The sequence below is a fragment of the Cherax quadricarinatus genome, chromosome 30, assembly GCF_038502225.1.
Source record: "Cherax quadricarinatus isolate ZL_2023a chromosome 30, ASM3850222v1, whole genome shotgun sequence".
Classification (NCBI taxonomy): Eukaryota; Metazoa; Arthropoda; class Malacostraca; order Decapoda; family Parastacidae; genus Cherax; species Cherax quadricarinatus.
The window spans coordinates 6,175,578-6,197,165 of NC_091321.1; the positions used below are offsets into that span (position 1 = coordinate 6,175,578).

A 21,588-nucleotide genomic window follows, 5' to 3' on the forward strand; every position below is an offset into this window, starting at 1 on the left:
TACAGACTACATTAATCAGTACCCAGTATGCACTACACGCTGTACTAAGCGGTACCCAGTACACACTACATTAACCAATACACTAACCAGTATGGCATAAACCTTGGTAAGAGATACCAACAAATTGATTTAAAAGTGATTAAGGTCCCAGGACCGAAACGTTTTCTAATAAATAAGTCCTAGTGTTTGCTCACTTGTCTTTCTAAACTACTCTAGCCAGTACACCGTAACAACTACACACCCATAGTGTGGGCAGTAGTTACCATCTTAGCCTAGGGCAGCCGTCCTTCAGACATTATTCACAAGGAAGCTTTAAATCCGTAGGGGCTACTACATCGCCTACATTACCCGAGCCAGTTAAGTGGCAGCCAAGGAAGACGCGAACTCCAATACTTTGGATCAAGACCCCTCTTGAAGGGATGGACCTGAACATTTAAATATCAACACAGAAATCTCATAGGATTGTTATTGCAGAGTGGTGATAGAACGCCTGGAGGAATGGTAGACAAGTTCAATTCAAGGAAACGGAGCGCCGATCCAATTCCTTGGATCAAGAGTCAGCAGCATTAAGCCATCTTTCTCTCTCTCTCTCTCTCTCTCTCGAGAGAGAGAGAGAGAGAGAGAGAGAGAGAGCGAGGACTTTCACAAAGTAAATGTGTCACATTTTTTCTAAGGTCAACCTAAAAGTCATCATGTCTTCAATGTTTTATTGCAAATCTCTTACACAGTGTTGCACTATTCAGTGGAGAAAGGGCATAATACATTCACTAATTGTACACTTCTGCGAGACTTTATGTAGAGCTGTATACCCAGCTGCGACTGTTGGACTACGGCAGCTGAATCATATTTGTGATCCTTTTTTTTATGGCCTCAAGTGAGATTCTACGCTTTTAAAGGAGTTTAACTGGCGCCTTAATACGCCATAATATATATATATATATATATATATATATATATATATATATATATATATATATATATATATATATATAATACTATTTATATAATATATATATATATGGAGACTGTGCCCGTAGATTTTCTTTTTTCTCTAATATAGAGAAAAACTGAACTGTTGTGTAGTGTGTGTGGCTGCCGTAGCCCCGATCATCACCTGGTGTATACAACATGACAGTAATGAAACATCGTGCCGTCAGCTGGGCGAGGGAACAGCAACAGGTAAACACACAACGAAAGACAGGTTTCATACAAGCTTTCACTGGGAAAACGTTTCGCTATGTGATCTTTACTAAACTCTACACAGACCGAAAAGTCGTCCCAGTAAAAACTTGTCCTGCTATGTGTCTTTCCTGGCAGCACGCCATTTAAGATCCAGGTAAACTCACAGCCCAAGAGAACAAGGTTTACCAGGATCTTTGGTCTCCCTGTCGCTTCACAGTTGACTCCCCACAACTCAACACCTCACAAAAATACACAAATAATATCACTACGCCTTAAGTATTTTGTTCCAGATATTACAAAAATGATTATAAAATTCAAGAGATCAGGTTTCTGAAGGGGAAAAAATATGTAATCTGAATTAAGGTAAGCCATTACAAACTAAATGGTCATGGTAAACAAGTGTTCTGAAAAAAAAAAAAACTTTACCTGAAGCTGTCTACAGCCTGGAGTTTTAAGGTTTACCTATATAATGCCTCAAAAAAATAAACACTACGGCAAGATACAATGACCGTAAAACCACCATACGTCCACTAGGATGAACCTGAGATAGCGATTCGTGGGCCATCCTTACTCGCAGTGCCAAAAAAAAAAATTATGTATGTATCTGAGTCTATGAGGAATACCATTGGAGAAATACTACCGTTTTATTTAAATACCCGTTTTGTAAATCCAACCTATGCTACAAGAGTCCTCGCAACAAGGTGTTAAGTATATGGTAACTGTTGAGGGGGCCGTATCCACCAGTAGACTAAATGACCAGACCTGTAATGACCTACTTACGAGGGAACAGATTAACCACCTACAGTATAACCTCCAATGGCCAGTCATTCCCCTTGACTACCAGTTATCTTCTCATTTAAGTGGCTAAAGGTTAGGTCATTAATGGTGACAGGTAAGGAGTTCTCATTGCAGGGCTGGTCATTAAAAGACGAGTGTACTGACCAGACCTGGCTCAGGCCGAGCAAGTTTACACTATCACGAGGGCCACGGTGCCCCCATCTCCACATGCCCAATGGTTATCACAACATCCAACCTTCTCCGTATAGCACCCACCAATTACCTTAAAAATCCAGAATCCATCCTGGGAATCATAATTTCGAGTGGGATATTTCCACTCCTGTCAAAACACTGGCACAGGTCACCTCTATTATACTCTGGAGACGTTGTCACCGCAGCACCCCTACGAAATTAGGTCTTAGTACAGATATGTGCGAGCCTGGGTTCACTTCTCGTGTAGCTCGCAGGAAATGTCCACCATTACGTATACAACGTGATAATAAAAATATGTTTTCTCACTAGAAACACGAGATGCTCGCCCCGCCCACGCACGTACACAAAAAAGTCAAATAGAGCTGCCGTAAGAGAGTGGGCGTGACAATGGTGTGGTGGCTTTCTCAGGCTGGTGTGTGCTCATGTGTCGACACTCCTCGCCGGAGTGAGCCAACACACAGCGTTTAGGCAAGTCCGCCTCGTTTTCAACACGTCCCCCGTGAAGAAAAAAAAAAAAAAGTCGTGCAGAAAATTCACACCAGGGAAGAGTGATTATGTTCACAAATGACCCACAAATTGAAGACTAAAATTAATTGTTGTTCCGGTCTATCCTGGAAAAGTATACAGTTGCTATCTGACAATGAGCCAGGGCAGACCAAAACATCTAGTTTTCATTCCTAATCTGTGGGTCAGTTATGAATTGTTCCAGCCAAGTAATAGTGACAAATTCTTCAGAGTAGTCATGCACCATGTTAGGGCGCGGTAGCAGAACGCCACCTTCCAACGCTGGCAGGCAGGGTAACTTGCCCCTGCCACACACATTCCCAGCAGTGAGCTGGCCAGGTATCTCTGCCCGGAACAAAAAGTTGAAAATACTAATTCTTGCCTCTCCATCTCATTGAATGCTGATTGCACTCAACATTATAACATTTAACCAACATAAATTACTCAAAACCATGTTTACCTAACGTTCACTCTACACAATGACGCCTACTAAAACCTGTCCATAGTAATCCAGTCACCCACTCAACCGTGTTTTGTACTTTGTGATTTTTATCGTATAATTAAAACAACAACAGTTCCATGTTTGACCAGCCACTCTCAAAACAATCAACCCCAGGCCACACACAAACGTAGGCACTGTAAAAAGAATTTTAAAATAGCCATACAAAAATAAAAACAAAATACATCGCCTATTAAAACATGACAAGGTTATTATAAACGAGTTAGGACTAGGTGTCAGATAGTTGCTAAGACAGCGGTGGTGGCACCAAACACTGATCACTTCTCTCATCACGACATGTTTACTAAGCACTGCTTCATACAGCACAATACCCCCCCACCCCCCACCTCACGTTTACAGCCGTACAGCCACTGTTACCTAAATTCTCCAGTTTTTCTTTGAAAGATGTTTTACTTGACCAGGAATGCACCGCATACAATCAGAAAAATATTATCTAATATAAATGAGCGGTGTCCAATGTTTTGTACGTTCAAACGAGGTTGCGTCAAGTCATCTCTCTCAGATAATCCTGACCCAAATGGCCTCATAATTAAGGCCTCTCTCTCCAACAAGGTCAAGATGATTCCTTCCATCACATGACACCAGTGTGAGATAGTCAACCAACCCCAGCAACGAAAGGAAAATAAACATACAAAACTTCCTGGAAGGTATTGCAAGCCCTGCGTCGAGGCAGCCGACTAGGCAACACTACACTCACTCAGGCATAACAGTGCTACAAGTTGAAAATATTATTATGCAGCTCAGCGTGCTTGTAAATGACTGAGACGTGATTATATTGTGTAAGGCGCGAGCTTCAAGACGCAGGTGACGTCCTTCCCTGACGATGCAAGGCCACGGGGTCAACACCACTAAACATGGAACAAGATGTTGATTTGGTGATTTACACGACTACTGGCGGTCTCAAGCTACGGCAAGCCTTAGTCGTTTGCTTAAAGATCGCCAGTAAAGGTAATACTGAATAAATACTTCAACAACAGCACCACTCCAACAACAATGGCATGGGCCACACCGTCTCCTGTATGAAACACGACCACCTTATTAAGCTCCCAAAACCACACTTCAAACTCCTGATATGTTCAATAATACTATTATCAGTCCTACCTTCCCTCCATAAAAAATAAAGAGACCGTGAAAGCAAATGTTTGCGATTGAGGTATTTCACTTGTTTAGTCCCAACAATGACTTTACACTCGTACGTATTCCTTATGGAGCAAACTGTGGTTGGAGCATTAACAAAGGAAAACAAGTTCAATCCTTCCTCCTGTGTTAGTGCGCCTCCCGTGTTATACCTCGCATGTAGACTCGTGTTTTAACAACACCTATGCATAACCTTACCAAATACAGCGCACACTTTTAATATCAATAACAAAATTTGAACATGATAGGAATGGAAACGTCCAATCTGGAAAACTATTATCCCAGTGTATATAAAAACTTTTGCTTCATTCTAACTAGCATTATAGCCATGGAAAATTTATGCTCCACATTCTGCTATTAACCTCGAAACGTGATTTTTATACCACTTACAAACTTAAATCTCTTGGCTAGCATTAAAAAAAATAGTGTGTTTCCATTTGACAATATAAAATAAAAACTGATGTCCATGCGTTTAATCTTTCCCAGAGCCAAACTAGGCGACAAGTGTAGCACCAGAGGTGCGGCAGCCGCCTCGCACTACGTGGAGCAGCTAACACTATCTCCTGGTTGCTCAACTAGTGGCAGCTCTTGCCTACGTGGTATTTAAACCTCAAGCGTAAGAGCCATACATGTACACCGCCTTCAAAGCTCTCACAGCCTCGGTCAGGTTTATAAAATCGGCAACCATCCGCTACCTTCTAATGAGCAAAACCTTGAGGAAAAAAATAATACTTCACACTTAAGTCTCTCATTAATTGAGACAAATGAACTATAGAACCTAAAATGGCTCAAATGGACAGGGACAACCAAAATAGGTAACTAAAGAAACCTATCAAATCATCCACCGAGGCTGTCCGTCTGATAAAATACCTTGTCTGTCACGTGCCATCTCCTTCATACTGAACATTTACAATATGCTCCACTATTAAAGGGAGAGGTTGTTCATCCTGCCAGGACATTGACAGTTTCTTACACCAACTCGCCTTTTCATCACATTTTTTGATTTACCTTAAACATATGCAATATGGGTGCTATCACTTGGGACTCTTCCAGTACCTGTACATGCACCACGTGTACCGTACGTCGACAGTGAGCCAGCAAGTGTTAGTCCTGAACTCAGTGTCAGGTATCCTGCTGGTCCATGGCAACGTTTCACACAATGACCCAGAATAATTGGGCCAATTTATGTCTGTGCTATTTTAATAGATGACCTCGTAGACGGTAGCCTTTTTGTCGCCCGAGCCCGTCACGATGTACTTGTCATCAGCAGAGATGTCACAGCTCAACACAGACGATGACTCCTTCGACTATGGGAGAAGAAAAATATTGGTCAAGTGTGTATTTTGTAACTGAAACTCTTAATGACCTAGTTAATGCTTAAAATTAAACTGTGCATGGTTAAAAACTTTAAATACTTATGTTTGTTTACTTTGAGGAGTTATAAAGCTTAACAGAAACAAATCATGGGAAAGCGCTAAACCCGTAGGATTATACAGCGCCTGTGGGAGGATGGAAGGTATTCAGGTTTAATTCAGGGAACTGGAGCACGGATCTAATTCCCTTGATCATGAGTCCCTCACCAGCGTCAAGGAACCTCCCTTGAGGGGCAAAGGTTTTAGAATAAACGAATTAAGCATACCTGGAATATGGAGGCACCATAGGGTGTGCGCCAGGCGTTGAGCAAGTTGTCCTTGCCAGTTGACACGAACCACTTGCCAGCATTAGCGAACTTGAGGGAAAGAACACAGGATTCGTGAAGGTGGAGTTGGTACTTGTCTGGTTTATTGACGTGTAGGACTTCCACGTTGGAACTCTCCATACCAACAGCAAGCCACTCTCCGGTGGGACAGTAGCCAAGAGAAAAGATTTGACTGGTAAAGTCGTGTTGCTGTAGCTGACGACCCTCTCTCAGGTCCCACGACCTGACGGTGTTGTCCAGACCTCCCGTCCACAACTTGGTTCCGTCAGGAGAGATATCGATGCAGGAGGCGCCGTCCGTGTGTCCCTGGAACTGTCTCACTAGAGTTTGGTTGTGCAAGTCCCACACAGCAATGTTGCCGTCGCTACAACAACTGAAGCACACTTTGGAGTCCGGACTGATCGCCAAGGCGTAGCATGCTGGGGCAGATGATATCAATTCCGCTTTGATTCTAGGCGTTGGGGTGGCCAAGTCCCAGATACTTAACGTGGACGCTTCCCCGCCTACTATGAGAGTGCGCATGTCGGGCAGAAGTTTGACGGAACGGATGTAGTTATCACGTTGTAAGCAGTCTAACTGAGAGACGGGAGTCTTGGATCCTGGTTGACTGATGTCCCACACCTTGACGCATCCCTTGCCGCCCGTGTAGACATACTTGGTGGGGTTGCTGATGGTGACAGCACACACCACCTCGCCGTGATGCAACGTGTTGATCTGACGTGCGTGTCTCGGGATTCCCGGCGCCAGCAAGGCATCTGAGGGGAACGGAACAGGCGCTAACTGACCCTCGCCGTTCACATGGAAGCTGTAAGCTCTGTAAAATAAAAGAAATATACATTTTTTTAACACACCGGCCATTTCCCACTGAGGTAGAGTGATAAAATCGAAACACTAAGCATCATTCACTCAATCAATATCTTGCCAGAAGCGTACTGACATCAAAGTTCGTATGGCCCTCCTAACTGCATTCCTACCTACAAGACCCCAAGACGTAATCGGTTTCCTTAAATCCCTTCATAAATGTTAGTGTTCACACTCCAATAGCTCGTTGTCTCAAAAAAAAAAAAAAAAAAAAAAAAAACCACTTGCCTCTCTAAAACACACACACACACAAGCCTGTTAGATGTCCAAGCCCCTAGCATTCGAAGCCTCTTTTGCATCCCTCCCTTTCCTGATATGACCAATACCCCATTCCCCCTCCCCAACTTATACCTCCTACTTACCCTATTTTCCTCCATCCTCTCTAAATATACAAACCACCCCAACCCCTTCTCAGCCCTCTGAATAATACTTGTGGTAACACCACACCTGATCTCTAAGCTCCGAATTCTCCGCATAATAATCACACCACGCACTGCCCTCAGATGACATCACTGCCTCAGCCTCTTCCTAGCTGCTACGTTTAAAACCCATGCCTCGCACCCTTACAACAAAGTTACTGCAACTATATTCTGGTACATTTCCATTTTTGCCTTCATGGATCAAGTTGTTTCCACAGATTACCTGGAGGTTATTCCGGGGATCAACGCCCCCGCGGCCCGGTCCATGACCAGGCCTCCCGATGGATCAGGGCCTGATCAACTAGGCTGTTACTGCTGGCCGCACGCAGTCCAACGTACGAGCCACAGCCCGGCTGATCCGGCACTGACTTTAGGTATCTGTCCAGCTCTCTCTTGAAGGCAGCCAGGGGTTTATTGGCAATTCCCCTAATGCTTGATGGGAGGCTGTTGAACAGTTTTGGGCCCCGAACACTTATGGTGTTTTCCCTTAGTGTACCAATGGCGTCAACATGACTCAAGAAATCGTAATGACACGATTGCAAATAAACCATACCCCCGGCCGGGATTGAACCCGCGGTCATAGAGTCTCAAAACGCGACGGGCTGGAGTTTTGAGACTATGACCGCGGGTTCAATCCCGGCCGGGGGTATGGTTTACCAATGGCGCCCCTACTTTTTATTGGGGGCATTTTGCATCGCCTGCCCAGTCTTTTACTTTCGTAGGGAGTGCCTCAATGCACCACCCACCTTGTCTCCCCTCATCAATTTTACAGTTTACCTGTCTGTCATAGACTTGTATACTGACAAGTTCACTTCTAAATATCTACACACATACTTCCCCCCCACTCAGTCCAGTCTGATATCCAATCTTTCAGTGCCTAGATTTGTTGCTACTCTTTCTTATGTTCACTTTTACATACCCTCCCCCAAATTCCTCTACCAAGCTTTGCAACTAATCTTCAGTCTCCTACAAAAGAATCGTGTAATTTGCAAAAAAGCAACCGCAACAATTCCCTCTCTGCATCAAATTTATCTTTCAATCCCGCACCTCTCCCCAACATGTTCGTGTTCACTTTTTTACATCCTCATATATAAACACGTTAAACAACCATAGTGACATCACTGCCTAAGGTAGATCTACTTTTACTTGAAAAAAAATAACAATCCCCTCACTATCCACATAACTCTTTACTGCTTTTAGTAACCTACCAGTTATTCCATACACTTGCAACTTCTGCCACATTGCTCTCCTATCCACCATATCGTGTGCCTTTTCTATATCCATAAATGCAACAAAAAGTGCCTTTTATATGTTGTTCACTTGCGTTTCAATGTAAACACTTGCCTAAACATTCGCGACCCTTCAGAAAACCGTGTCCATCTCCAATCCTGTTAGCCGTCTTACCCTTGGTTCTATCAACAATAACTACCTAACTGTATCTGGTATACTCGACAGGCTTATTCCCCTATAATTCTTGACACTTTCATCCCCCTTTACCTTATAGGAACCCCTCAAGGAAGGTTCCTTGATGTTGGTGAGGGGCTCTTGATTTACGGAATTGGATCTATGCTCCAGTTCCCCGAATTAGGCCTGAATGCCTTCCACATCCCCCCCAGGCGCTGTATAATCCTCCGGGTTTAGCGCTTCCCCCTTGATTGTAATAATAATAATACCTTATAGGAAGGAACTATGTATGCTTTCTTCCAGTCCCTAGATATCTCCTCTCATACATATAATGAACAAATACATAAACCACGAACGTGAAGGGTAAAGGCATAAAAGTATTCCTAAATTATATCTCCACTTAATTTTAGCATTTGTGTTGCTCTCACCTACCCACGCTACTGCTTTAACCCCGTACACTCTACCTACCTAGGGATTGACAGAGAGCATGCATAGTTTCCTTGTATAAGGGAAAAGGGAGGAAGGGAAGAGAGAATAAGAATTATAGAGGAATAAGTCTGTTGAGTATACCGGGTAAAGTGTAGAGTTCTTATTGAAAAAAATTATAGAACAGTAATGATGAGACTCGGCAGACAATGCAACATCCCCCCCAATAAAAAGCAGAGGTGCCACTAGCATGAAGAGACAACACAGTGTCAGGGGCCCAAGACTGTTCAACTGCCTCCCAGCATACATAAGAGAGATTACCAATAGATCCCTGGCTGTCTTTAAGCAGGCACTGGACAGGCACCTAAAGTCAGTACCTGACCAGCTGGGCTGTGGTTCGTACGTCGGATTGTGTGTGGCCAACAGTAACAACCTGGTTGATCAGTCCCTGATTCACCTTGAGGCCTGGTCACAGACCGGGCCGCGGGGGCGTTGACCCCCGGAACTTTCTCCAGGTATGCTCTCTGTTTGGTAGTATCTGCTTTAGAGGGTGCGTCTACTCCACTGAAGGGCTCATGCAAAGAATTGAAGCTACCCTCCATTTCCTTGGATCAAACCTATCTCCTATACTTCAGGAACTTTAGGACCCCTATGTGTTAAGTCTTCATGACTATATTAAAAATATACTGGAAAACCTGACACAGGGTTAAAAAGATACTTACGGCTTGCCAGCTGACCCATTGGTTGGAATGCCATTGGAAGCGAGCGGTGGGGCCCTGACCCCACTGTGAGGGTGGGGGTCGTAGCCGGACACCTGCGGACACACGAAGAGACATGGTTACACACTACCAAATGAAGAAGGAACAAAACCAGCACTATGATAACGCTGAGCCCACACAACACCAAGCTGTTAGTGGTGACAAGCAAGAGGCTACAATATCCAGAGAGATAAGCTGTGCAAGTGAAGGTGTGCATTATAAGAGGGGGGGGATATATACACAAGTGGTGGTGCAGCCACCCAAGCAGGCGAGGGTACCAGGTGTAAACAGTAGCGGGATTGAGGCGAGGATGTGGAGGTACTTACCGGAGGTCGGAGGTAGCTATTGGAGTGTCCTGGGGGGTAGGCAGCGGAGGGCGGGAGGTCAGGACGGGGTGGGCCCGGGGTCAGGTCAGGTCGGGGGCCAGCAACGCCAGGGGGCAGGTAGGGGGAGGGGGGAAAGTGAGGGGAGGGTCCGGCACCTCCAGGGTGCACCCCTGGGGGCTTCACACCGGAGGAACCAGGGGGGGCTGAGGGGCCTCCGCTCCCCCCACCAGACTTGGACGTGGGGGTGGAACGAGGGTCACCCTGCAAAACACAGAACAAAAACAAACAAAACAAAATGAGGGGTGGGTTCACAACGACACAGGCAAACACAAAAAAAAAAAAAAATGTATGACACAGAGCTGGACATACGTGATGTCCCTCACTTCTACACACAAATATACAACACACACACACACACATTATTTTTCACTATAAATCTAACTTTTACAGTATTTAGGGTAGAGCACAACCAATCCAGCCAACAGTTCGATGGTGAAGGTTTAACACTTCATGCAGGTCGAAATCACTGAAGGGTGAACCTGAGGTAGAGGGAAATGGTGTAAAACCGACACGATGGGAAAGACACACAAATGGAGTATGATGGCGTTCTTTACTGACAGTTTTTCACCCATACAGTGGAGCTTCATCAAGAGAAAAACAGACCAGATACAGGTGAACGGCGCAAGGCAGCAGATGTTCCTGTGTGTAAGACAAGGCGCGCGCACACACACCGAGGTGAATAATGAGACTAACAATCATGAATGATATATTTATATAAAGGTATCGTTGAACTACAGTATTGGACACGACCCACATCTGTCAACACAATCTTGGTCATTACTCGCTGCATGTTCCTAATTGGTTTAAAGATTTTCAAATTAGTATGTCTTTGGAGTCATCACGCGACCAGGGTGCATTCAGTGATAATCGTAATTATCAAAGATTTAAAATCTGACTTCAGAGGGTCATTATAGTGGCAAAAATACCAGTTTATAATACACAAGTTTACTAGTAAATTCTTATAATTATGCCCAACTTATATAATTATCATTCTTATCTGAGGCAGCATTATCCAGGGCAGAGGCACCTCAGCTCTTGATGCTACTGCCTTTGCAATTAATTTAGTATGAGATTATAGCTTAATTTTATTATAATTATTATTAAGAGATTACTGATAACTGCTTCATGAGGGATACTCAGTAGAACGTAACATCTAATGAATACAACATCCATGGAAGGATGAAGAGCTCTTGCCAACAAGAGTTCTTGCAGGGTATAAGAATTAAGAACAGTTGGTTTTTGCTCACTTTGCGTGGTTGTCTACTTCAAGACAAGTCGTAAGAGTTGCAATGACACTGTTCGTCTTTTTTTTTTTTTTTTAATACCAGGTACAGAGCTGAAGTTCAATTTAATGATCCTACCACTGACGTTGAGAAAGTCAAGATCCTTCACATTAAGAAACATTTCCTTTAATATCCTAAACTGTACACAGGAGCCATTTTTCACAGTTTGCCTGTATCACCATGCCATTTACAACCCGTTCTTCTCTGTACGACTGAAGAAGCCACTGGCTGGCGAAAAGTTTCCTTCAATAAAGCTTCCAAAACGTTGCACAAGTGTCTCATTCTTCAACTTGTCGGTTTTTCTACACCATTACATTACAACCTTTTCCAGGTACTGTTATTATCCAAGTGAATTACCTACCAACATTTATTTTGCTTAGATAACATACGATTAGTTAGAGAAACAATATCAAACACAAGTTTTAAATTAAAACAATGTTGAAGCAAACGAGTGTGAAATAAAAAAAAAAAGTGGTAACATACTATTGAATATTAATATTTTTTTAACACTCCGGCCGTCTGGTGTTACCCGAAAAAGAAAAAAACACGTTCACCATCACTCATGCTTTCACTACTTGACAGTATAGTATATCAATTATAAATAATTATACCGATAAGATGACGAGTAAGACGTATTGCGCAGCACCTGGATATCTTTACTGGCGAGAAGATGAATCGTTTCGGAAATAAAGACATCTAAATGCTGTACAAGCGTCTCGCTCAAAATCTGTTAAGCACCAGCCTATCAGAGGATCTGAATTAGATGAAATGAGTTTAAAAGTGTCAGAAATGGGAGATACGGGAGAAGGTAAGAAATTAGAGAGGAAGCTTACAGTGTAACTGAAGTTAAACCATCATTCATTCCTTCCAAGGGAAGGAGGGAGAGGGGAAAATATAAGTTTCACTGTTGCCGTTGAAAGACACTATCCCAGCTACCCCTCCCCTTCCTTGCATCAAACCAGATTACCCTGCAATACCCAGGACCCCCCACAGGTTCAATGCGTTTCCATGAATGTAAAAATGAAATGTTAAGAGAGTAATACCATCTTTCTCCAGGGACAATACACTGCTTCTTTGCGAAATTCGTGTTCAATATAACAGTATTGATCCCGTCTATATTTCGATTCACGAACGTAATCAACCCATTCTCCTCATCAACATCAATATATCACTAAGAACGCCAAATGTGACACTGTGACGTCATTGGATATGAAGACGTAGTTATTTAACGTCCGCTCAATGGCTCTCAGTTTTCTGTTTACGCTGCAAAAGTTTTATTGAATTTACATGACATTTATTATTTTGATGACATATACATTAGTTAAATTTTGCTTGCAGACAGCCTTAACAATCAATGTCAAGAAATCTGTTTAAAATCGTATGAAAGAAATCTACGTTTGCTTTATGAGAATAGCTTGACGTTGTGCACTTCGTATATTTTTAAGAATCATCTTATCCTTCTAGCTAATGCTATGGCACATATGCACTGTAACGCCTCCACTGAGAGGGATAATACTATTCCACTGGCACGAGACTGACCCACATATCCATCATAGCCTAATTAATCTGACACCTGGTGAAGATACTTGTCCACTTTCTACTTAAAGACTTCTTCACATGTCCCAACAGTGTTTCTGAATATCTGTTGAATAGTCTAGGGCCACGAATGTTGATACAGCATTCTCTTACTGTGCCCAGACTTTCCACTGGGTGTATTTTACACTTCTTCCCATCTCTCTCACTCCAGTATGTTATGGAGGTGTGCAGATTTGTGACGAGGCCCTTAATTACTTTCCAGGTATATATTATTACCTACCTACCTACCTCCCCCCCCTCTCTCTCTCTCTCTCTCTTTCTGCTCCAGCGAGTTCAAATTTAGGACTTTAGGACATTCCCAGTAATTTAAGTGCCTTACTGGTTCTGTGCGGGCCGTAAACGATCTCTATCTGTTTCAGCTCTGATATTTTTCCTGCCCTGAACGGAGCCGTCAACACTGAGCAGTATTCGAAATGAGAGAGCACAAGTTAATTGAAACGTGTCGCCATTGGCACTATTTCTCTATTGTGAAAGTTCTTATTATCCATCCTGGCTGTAGTGTTCTTTGAAAGAGGGCGTCAGTCGACATAATTACTCCCAGGTCTTTCATATGTTCCTTTCGTTCTATCGGTGAATCCTCGGGTGAGCATGTTTGCTGGCTGCGTCCAGAGAAGTTGTCTTAGTAAACTATTCAGAGGAGTAACAGAGTTAAACATTAGCCAACAAAGGTCACTCACCAATTCAAACTATTTTTACACTGTTGTGCTGATTTTCTTAAGTCAGTTTTTTTGGCGTTTCCTGTAAACTTAAGACGCCACATTCTTTAAGTTATGTTACATAAACTAAGAAAACTTAGTTTATCTGTGAAGTCACATGACATTCTCATGGCTACAGTCACTGCATGTCACATATGTGTTGATAAGTTTGTTAATACCTGCTGTCCCTGCTTATCTTGAAGTAAATATACCAGAGTAGTAATTGACTGTGCTGGAGCACACCATGGATAAAAGGCTCTTATGCTAATAATAATGAAGATTGGACTCCAATGTAGTTCTGGTCTTGCAACTGCAAATGAGTAATTAATCTCCCCATTTCGCTCCCCCATCAACCTCCCCCCCCCTCTCTCTCTCTCTCACACAACCTGATAGACAAAAATTATATACCCTACGATAAACAATTAATATCTTGGATAAAAATAATAAAACCGAGGCAGGTATGTTGATATAATCACTCAGGAGCGAGGGGGTTGTGAAAAGGAGGGGATGTTGAAGGAAGGGGAGGTAGGAAGGAGAGAAGACAGGGAGGGAACACATGAGAGCGGGGAGAGAGGAGGGTGAGGAAGTAGATAGTGAAGGCAAGAGGAGAGAGGGTGGGGAAAGTGGAAGAGAATGAAGTGGATGGGAAGTATAAGGAAGATAGATAAATATATAAATGATGTGTCTACTCTATAGATTATGTACTTAATAAAACTAATAAAAATTTCCTCAGACTAGTAACTCTGAGGGATGACCCAAGAAAGCCACTTTAGGTCCTCTAATATACGACCCACTACACTCGACACTCCTGGAGCTATTTGTTGGTAAACATGGGTAGCAGGTAGACCCGTCCCCAGATCAGGCACCCTATTGCTTATTGCTGGCCTGATCGTCAAGCCTGTTAGTGGTAGCCGCACGCAGCGTATGTTACATCGTCTTTAAGTAGTAACCAGATACTAGGTATGGTTTTTGCTCTGGATTTTCCATAAGAGAAAAACGTATGATTGGATCTCTTCCAATTTTAACTATGGCTTTTTGCTCCCCATCTGTAGTCGCTTTAGGGGAAGGGGTCACCACCCCCGCAGCCCGATCCTAAACCAAGCCTCTATACCTCAGTTTCAGCTCAACATTCTTCATTTCTCTAACCAGTTAGAGTCTGCAACCTTTGACAACTTTTGTGATGAACCGTCTTCGCCTAAAGATTAAGCACCTCTCTAAATTGCATCTTCTCTTTCTATTCTGTAATGGTGTGTATTGGAGTACACCTCTAGTACCATTAGCCTGATCCTCGGTAGGGTAACAGGACATTCATCTTTTTACTACACCTTCAACTATCGTACTTTGTACTTTATCAAATATGATAAGTTATTAGAACTCAGCTTTGTGCCAGACTTTGTAATAGACGGTTTTCTCCCGTTACAAGTGTATTTCCAGGGTCAACAGGAGCTTGGAAAATTGCTTATACATTTCGACTCTTGCAGGGCTCGACCAGGGTAATCTTCCGTTGTGAGCCCAACGCTCTGCCACTGCACTACTAGGTATTGGTAATTTTCAACACTAGAAACGGTGTGCTGCTACTCTACTCGAGAGTTACATCGTGGGAACACCCGCAGTGTGCTGTTACCCTATTCTATTGGATATTTACATTGGGGAAACACTTCCCATGTGCTGCTACTTCTATATGATAGTTACACTGCTAACAAAAGTTAGCTACATCTAAGGAAAATAGGTATATGAATTATTTTTAATCTCAAATGACCACAGTGTATGACTAGGTACATATACAGCCTTGATATACATGTGACCTGAAGATGTACATGCATGGATCATTAATGTGAACACGTGGCCTGGATGTCGGCAATGAGAAGGGGTGTTGTAAGTAGAGGGAGTTAGGGGGGATAGAGGGGAGAGGGAGCTTGAGGGACGCGTGGTTAAATGGTGGGGAAGGATGTTTGGTAAGGAAAGGGAGCAAAAGGAGGGGCACTAGGAGGGAGGGAAACTGTCTGACAAGGAAAAATAAGATATGTTAGGAGAGGCGTGGAGGTGGCTTGACCAGCTGCCGGTTGCAGCATCAGGTTACTAGTGGTGGAATACACTTTACAGGGAGGGAGGGAAGGGATATGCCTGAAGCAGGAGTCAGGTTAAAAGCCCTTTACATGAAAAAAAAATAAAAACAGTGGAACAGGAACACGCCATAATTCCCCACAATTACACACACACACACCACCACCAACAACAACCAAAATGAAAATCTTACATTACTGATAAAGTGAAACAGAAATTAAGAAAATAAATTAGCAAGAGTACCGAGGTGTAACAGCATTCGGAAATCAACATCAACACAAAAGGCAGAAAACAAGAGACTGCACGATGACAGAATATGTATACTGGCCCATGCTAGGCACATCTTGCTACACATTAACACTCAAACATTCTCTTATCTATTATTTACATACTGTATATCCAAGTTACTTTAGAGACGCTACCTGGCGGTGTGGTCCGACCATCTACAACTTGATTCACAGGCTCATGCTTTTCTACGTCCTCAATGTGAACGTATCTAAGGTGAATTCTTTGTTAAGAGTTTTCAATATTTACAACATACCGATATTCTCTATACTCATTCCCATTTACCATTTATGCAATTCAATTATTCTCTTATTCTACGTCTTTTATTGAGAGTGAGAGGTCAGTGTTTTAAATCTACCTTCGTAGATAACATTCCCTGATAAAGAGGGCCTTTGCTATCCCAGGATTATGATATTACATATGTCTACAATGAACTACGCGTGTCACTTTTCTGACTAAACATTAACCTGTTCTAACTCCTTCGTGAAGATTGTGAACAAGAAAGTGTCACTTGTAATTTGTTACTTTTTTTTAATTACTTCCCATTTATGTAGACAGTTGCCACTCGGCTATGTCTCGATCCATAAGAAAAATTCTCCATAAATACCACATGTCTCTACTTTTATCATTCCCCTGTGCTGATCAACCGCATAAACCATATATAGTATTCTGCATCAAAGCTCATTATTTCAAATTTGTGAAACAATCAGCAAATGTGTTAGGCAAGTGCGATCCTGTGATGAAGACCGTCAAAGTGACTTTGAACTACATTCATACCTAATGATCCTAGTTATTTCCCCACAATAGAGAAAAGGGGGTCGGTAACGGGAAGATAAAGACTTATATTCCATTTTGCAAACAGGTATCACACTAACCATCTTCCATATTCGACATACCTGTTTGCAAAGGTTTACAAAAAGGCTACCTACCTATTTGCTGTCTATCTCTTGATAGTAGAGTGGGATTACAGGACTGGAACCAGTCTACGGATGGAGTTATGACAAACAGTTTTGCTAAAGTAACTGTCCCACGGGAAAGAAGCGTGTGCAGACGTGCTCAGAACCCAGTGTGATTGAAGTCAGAATGCAGCAGCACCAGTAGTGTGGCTGAAGGAACAGCAGCAGCTACAGCGGTAGCAACAGCTTCAGCGGTAGTAGCTACAGAAGCTGCAGCAGAAACCACAGAAGCAAGAACATCAGCAAAAACAACAACAATAGCAGCAGCAACATCAGGAGCAGCAACAACAGCAGCAGGTGAGAGGAGGGTGAGGAACATACCTTCTCATGTTTAAGCTGTGGCGTTGATCTCGAGGAGGAGGACTGTGAGGGCGGTCGTTCAGGTTTCTTCTCACCGTTCTCGCGCACATCTCTGTGGTCACCGTTGGCTTGTGGAGGGGTGTTGGGGTCCTGCAGGCATCACAACGCACTTACGTCACAACTGTTATTATTCCTATCACTATACCTACAAGCAAGGTTAATAACACCCTCATATTCTTTCCTCAACTACATCATTTGTTTGATCAAAAATTACAAATGTTGTGAAAGTGGAATTTTGTTTACTCAGATTTTTTTTTTTAGCTATGTAATGATTTAAAGCACATGTCATTATTTAAAACAATGTTAGCGCTAAAAATTATTAGAGTCAGAAGGTTAATGAAGTGTGTGGGGGCTTAACACCCCCCCCTTCCCCCTGCCCTTAAAGTATGGTGCACTCCAATAACTGCACCCACAGCAACACCTACCCACTCTACCTCACCAACCCCCTACTCAAACCCAACATCCGTTTCTCCCATACCAACCACTCTTGAATCCCATCTTCAATACGCCCACTCCTTTCTGCACCAAGGTGTAACCGTCCCCGGTGCCCGGTCCCAAACCAGGTCTCCCGGTTACTGGTCTGATCTACCGGACCGTTGGTGCCAGCCTTCCGCACTCCAACGTACGGACCACAGCCCAGTTCATGAAGAATACTCTTAAGGAATCTATCAAGTCACCACTAGAAAACAGTCAGGGGTTTAATTCGAATTCCCCTCATGCATGAAGGGAGGATATTGAAAAGTCTTGGTCCCCGTACACTTACTGAATTTTCTCCTAGTGTACTCAGTGTTCCCTGTTTTTCATTGCAAGTATTTAATACCATCTGCCATGCCTCTTGCTTCCTATGGAATAATTTAAGTTTTCAGGTTTGGGATATACCTCTGATATACCTTTGAGGAGTTGCAAGAGCTTTTACTACTGCCAGAACCCGGCCTTGGGCCAGGTTCGTCTGGTACTTGCCAGATTAACCAGGCTGTTATTGCTGGTGGCCCGCTGACCCACATATCCATCACAGATTGGTTGATCTGGCACCTGGTGAAGATACTTGTCCAGTTTCATCCTAAGATACATCATAATCTACACCTGGAAGATTCTGGAGGGACTGGTCCCTAATATGCACAAAGAAATCACTCCATACGAAAGCAAAAGACTTGGCAAGAGATGCACCATACCCCCACTGAAAAGTAGGGGCGTCACTGGTACACTAAGAGAAAACGCAATAAGTGTCCGGGGCCCAAGACTGCTCAACAGCCTCCCACCAGCAATAAGGGGCATTGCCAGTAGACCCCTGGTTGTCTTCAAGAGAGAGTTGGACAGATACCTAAAGACGGTGCCGGATCAGCTGGACGTTCGTACGTTGGATTGCGTGCGGACAGCAATAACAGCCTCGTTGAACAGGCCCTGATCCATCAGGAGACCTGGTCGTGGACCGGGTCGGGGGGGGGGGTTGATCCTCGGAATACCCTCCAGGTAGACGGTGCCCCTGCTTTTCACTGGGTTTATTTTGCACTTCCTTCCACATCTCTCACTCCAGTATGTTATAGCAGTACGCAGTTTTGGGACTAGGCCCTCGGGTACTTTCCAGGTATAGTGTAAGTGTCAGCCTAGTTGCTGATCCCTGTGTTGTATAGCATAGCATATAGTATCATCCATGTGCTTTATATAGAAGACCCCTTAGGCCTGTGACTATGACGTCACGGGATGCAGCTTGAGTGTGAGGCGAGCTACCTCGGCCTCAGTCGGCGTTTGACATAGGCTAGGACAAGGCAGAGGCTGGGCTCCATCTCCCATTACCAGTCTGACAATATAGCGTTACCATCCAACAAGTGTGTCTACCTTCAACCCTCGATATCTCCATTTTAAGAACCCCTACGATATAAGAGTCTCCTCTTATTAGGGGTCTAATTCTACACGTAGTTCCTAGCTCGGAGTTTGCATATGAAGAAAACTATTTGGAGTTTCTTCCAATATCCTGGATGGCCTTTTGTTCCCTTTGAGATTCTTCTGTTTGGTACGACAGCTTCAGTTTTTGCTCCAAATCGGTTATCTCTCGGCTAAGAATATCTGAACTTCGTGACACTCACATTTTTAAGCAATTATATAACCCTTTTTCATTTATACCATATCCTACGCTCTTTCCATATCTGATCTTCGAGGTATCCTCAATGGTACATATTTATTACAGAACTTGTATGCAGGCACTGATGAGGATTTAGAGTGCTCATGACTGTTTCCCAGGATATGTTGGCTAGTTTTGCTAAATTGATCCTAGTCAATTCTATGGTTGTTGAAGTTAAATTCCCCTAACATCCCTTTTCGTAAATTTTGCCGTGGTTCCCTAACCCCTAGTTTATACTCGTTTATACTCCTATAATGTTGTGGTCAGAGTAAATTGTTTTTGCGATTTTTATGTTCCTGGTTAGTTCCTCGTTGTTTGTGAAGATGGAATCCAGTGTACTTTCATTTCTAGTGGGATTAGTTATCTGTTGGTTCATTGCAAACTTTTCACAAAGCCTCGTTAGTTCCCTGGTATGTATCTCTTGAGCCAGAGTGCTTCCAGGCACTATTTCTGATATAATGTTGTGATAAAGCATCTTTCACCTTATATCTGAAAAACTGAAACCTCAAAGGAGGATAATATTTGATCTGATCTGTGAATTCACTAGCCTTTACCGACGGTGGTTTATATGCAAAGATAATTTACCAGATTCCTACATTCTGCTGATACCTAGCATTTCTACTGTATCATTTGATGAATTCAGCATTTCTGTGCAACAAAAAGTATATTTCACAGAGTCCTACTCCTCCCCTCTAGAATTTTCCAGATGTAAATTATGATGTACTCTCTCGCCACGCATTCTTCCACAGTAACCCATCCATTTACCCCAACAACGACTACTCCCATCTCTCCCTATTCTCCCACAGCAAACACCCCACCCAAACTCCCTGTTCACCACCACCACCACACCCGACTATACCCCCACACACTAAAACCCCATCCATCGACTACATTTCCCACAACTATCCATCGCCTCCCTCACAACCCAAACTATATCTACACCTAATCAGTAACCAACCGACCCAAGCCAGCAGTAACAGCCTAGTTGATCAGGCCCTGATCCATCGGGAGGCCTGGTCGTGGACCGGGCCGCGGGGGCGTTGATCCCCGGAATAACCTCCAGGTAACCTCCAGGTAAGCACTCCTCTCCTCCAAGCAAAGCCACTTATAAAACAAAATCCACAGCCACCCACACTCGGCCACTCCATAACCTCCACCCTCGTCTCCACCCCTAACAGTTCCTTTCTCCTAACAGCTCCCTCTCAGTTTCCCCTCAGCAAAACCCTCACCTATCCTCCAATACACTTCCCCCACATCCAGTCCCCAAACATCACCACCATCGCCACGCCGTGAACCTGAATGACAATCATGGTAGTGAAAAAGTTACACGCACATAACTGGATATGGCGAACAGTGAGCAACTGGGAGAAGGGAACCAGGGCAGAGAAACACCCGTAGAGGGAGAAAGAGCAGACAGTGAGAGAAGAGAGAGATGGAAAAGGGAGGGGGGGGGGGGTTAATGATGAACTTCTAGGTAAAAGAACAAGAGATAAGGGTAACTAGTACAAAGAGACACTCACTTCATTAGCGACGTCGACGACCAGGTCCTGGTCGCTCTTCTCACCGTCGGAGTCGTGCCCCTTGTCGTCCTTGCGTCGCTTGGAGTCGTGATCGTCCGGCGTCCGGGATCGCGGCCGATACTTCTCCCCCGGAGAACTGCTGTTGCGCTGTATCCCCAGAAAAACAACCAGGTGTCATACTCCTTACCCAACAACACACTTCATGCCCCCAACAACACAAGTACACGTGTACACACACACACACACACACACACACACACACACACACATACTTGACTAGTGGGGTTCCACAAGGATCAGTCCTAGGGCCAGTGCTGTTTCTTGTATACGTGACAGAAGAGATAGTCAGAGGAATTCCTGTTAGCAAACGAAGTGAAACTAATAAGGGGAATACCGAGGGGACGAGGACCAGGAAAGACTACAA

At 43.6% G+C, this 21,588-nt stretch overlaps 1 protein-coding gene across 5 annotated transcripts in view; it reads right to left on the minus strand.

The window, feature by feature from the left end:
- Positions 1-693: 693 nt before the first annotated feature.
- The window catches only part of gro (TLE family member transcriptional corepressor groucho), a 146,764-nt gene continuing 125,869 nt past the window's right edge, over positions 694-21,588 (minus strand). For 4 of the 5 annotated variants that reach the window (XM_070089860.1, XM_070089859.1, XM_070089858.1 and 1 more), the window contains 6 exons: positions 21,165-21,311; positions 17,487-17,615; positions 10,227-10,487; positions 9,865-9,956; positions 5,973-6,846; positions 694-5,640 (listed from right to left, as the gene is read on the minus strand). In XM_070089860.1, coding sequence (XP_069945961.1) covers positions 5,533-5,640; positions 5,973-6,846; positions 9,865-9,956; positions 10,227-10,487; positions 17,487-17,615; positions 21,165-21,311 — 1,611 coding nt within the window. In that variant the 3' untranslated portion in view covers positions 694-5,532. The remainder of the gene's footprint in view (positions 5,641-5,972; positions 6,847-9,864; positions 9,957-10,226; positions 10,488-17,486; positions 17,616-21,164; positions 21,312-21,588) is intronic. The other variant, XM_070089861.1, reaches the window with a different exon arrangement.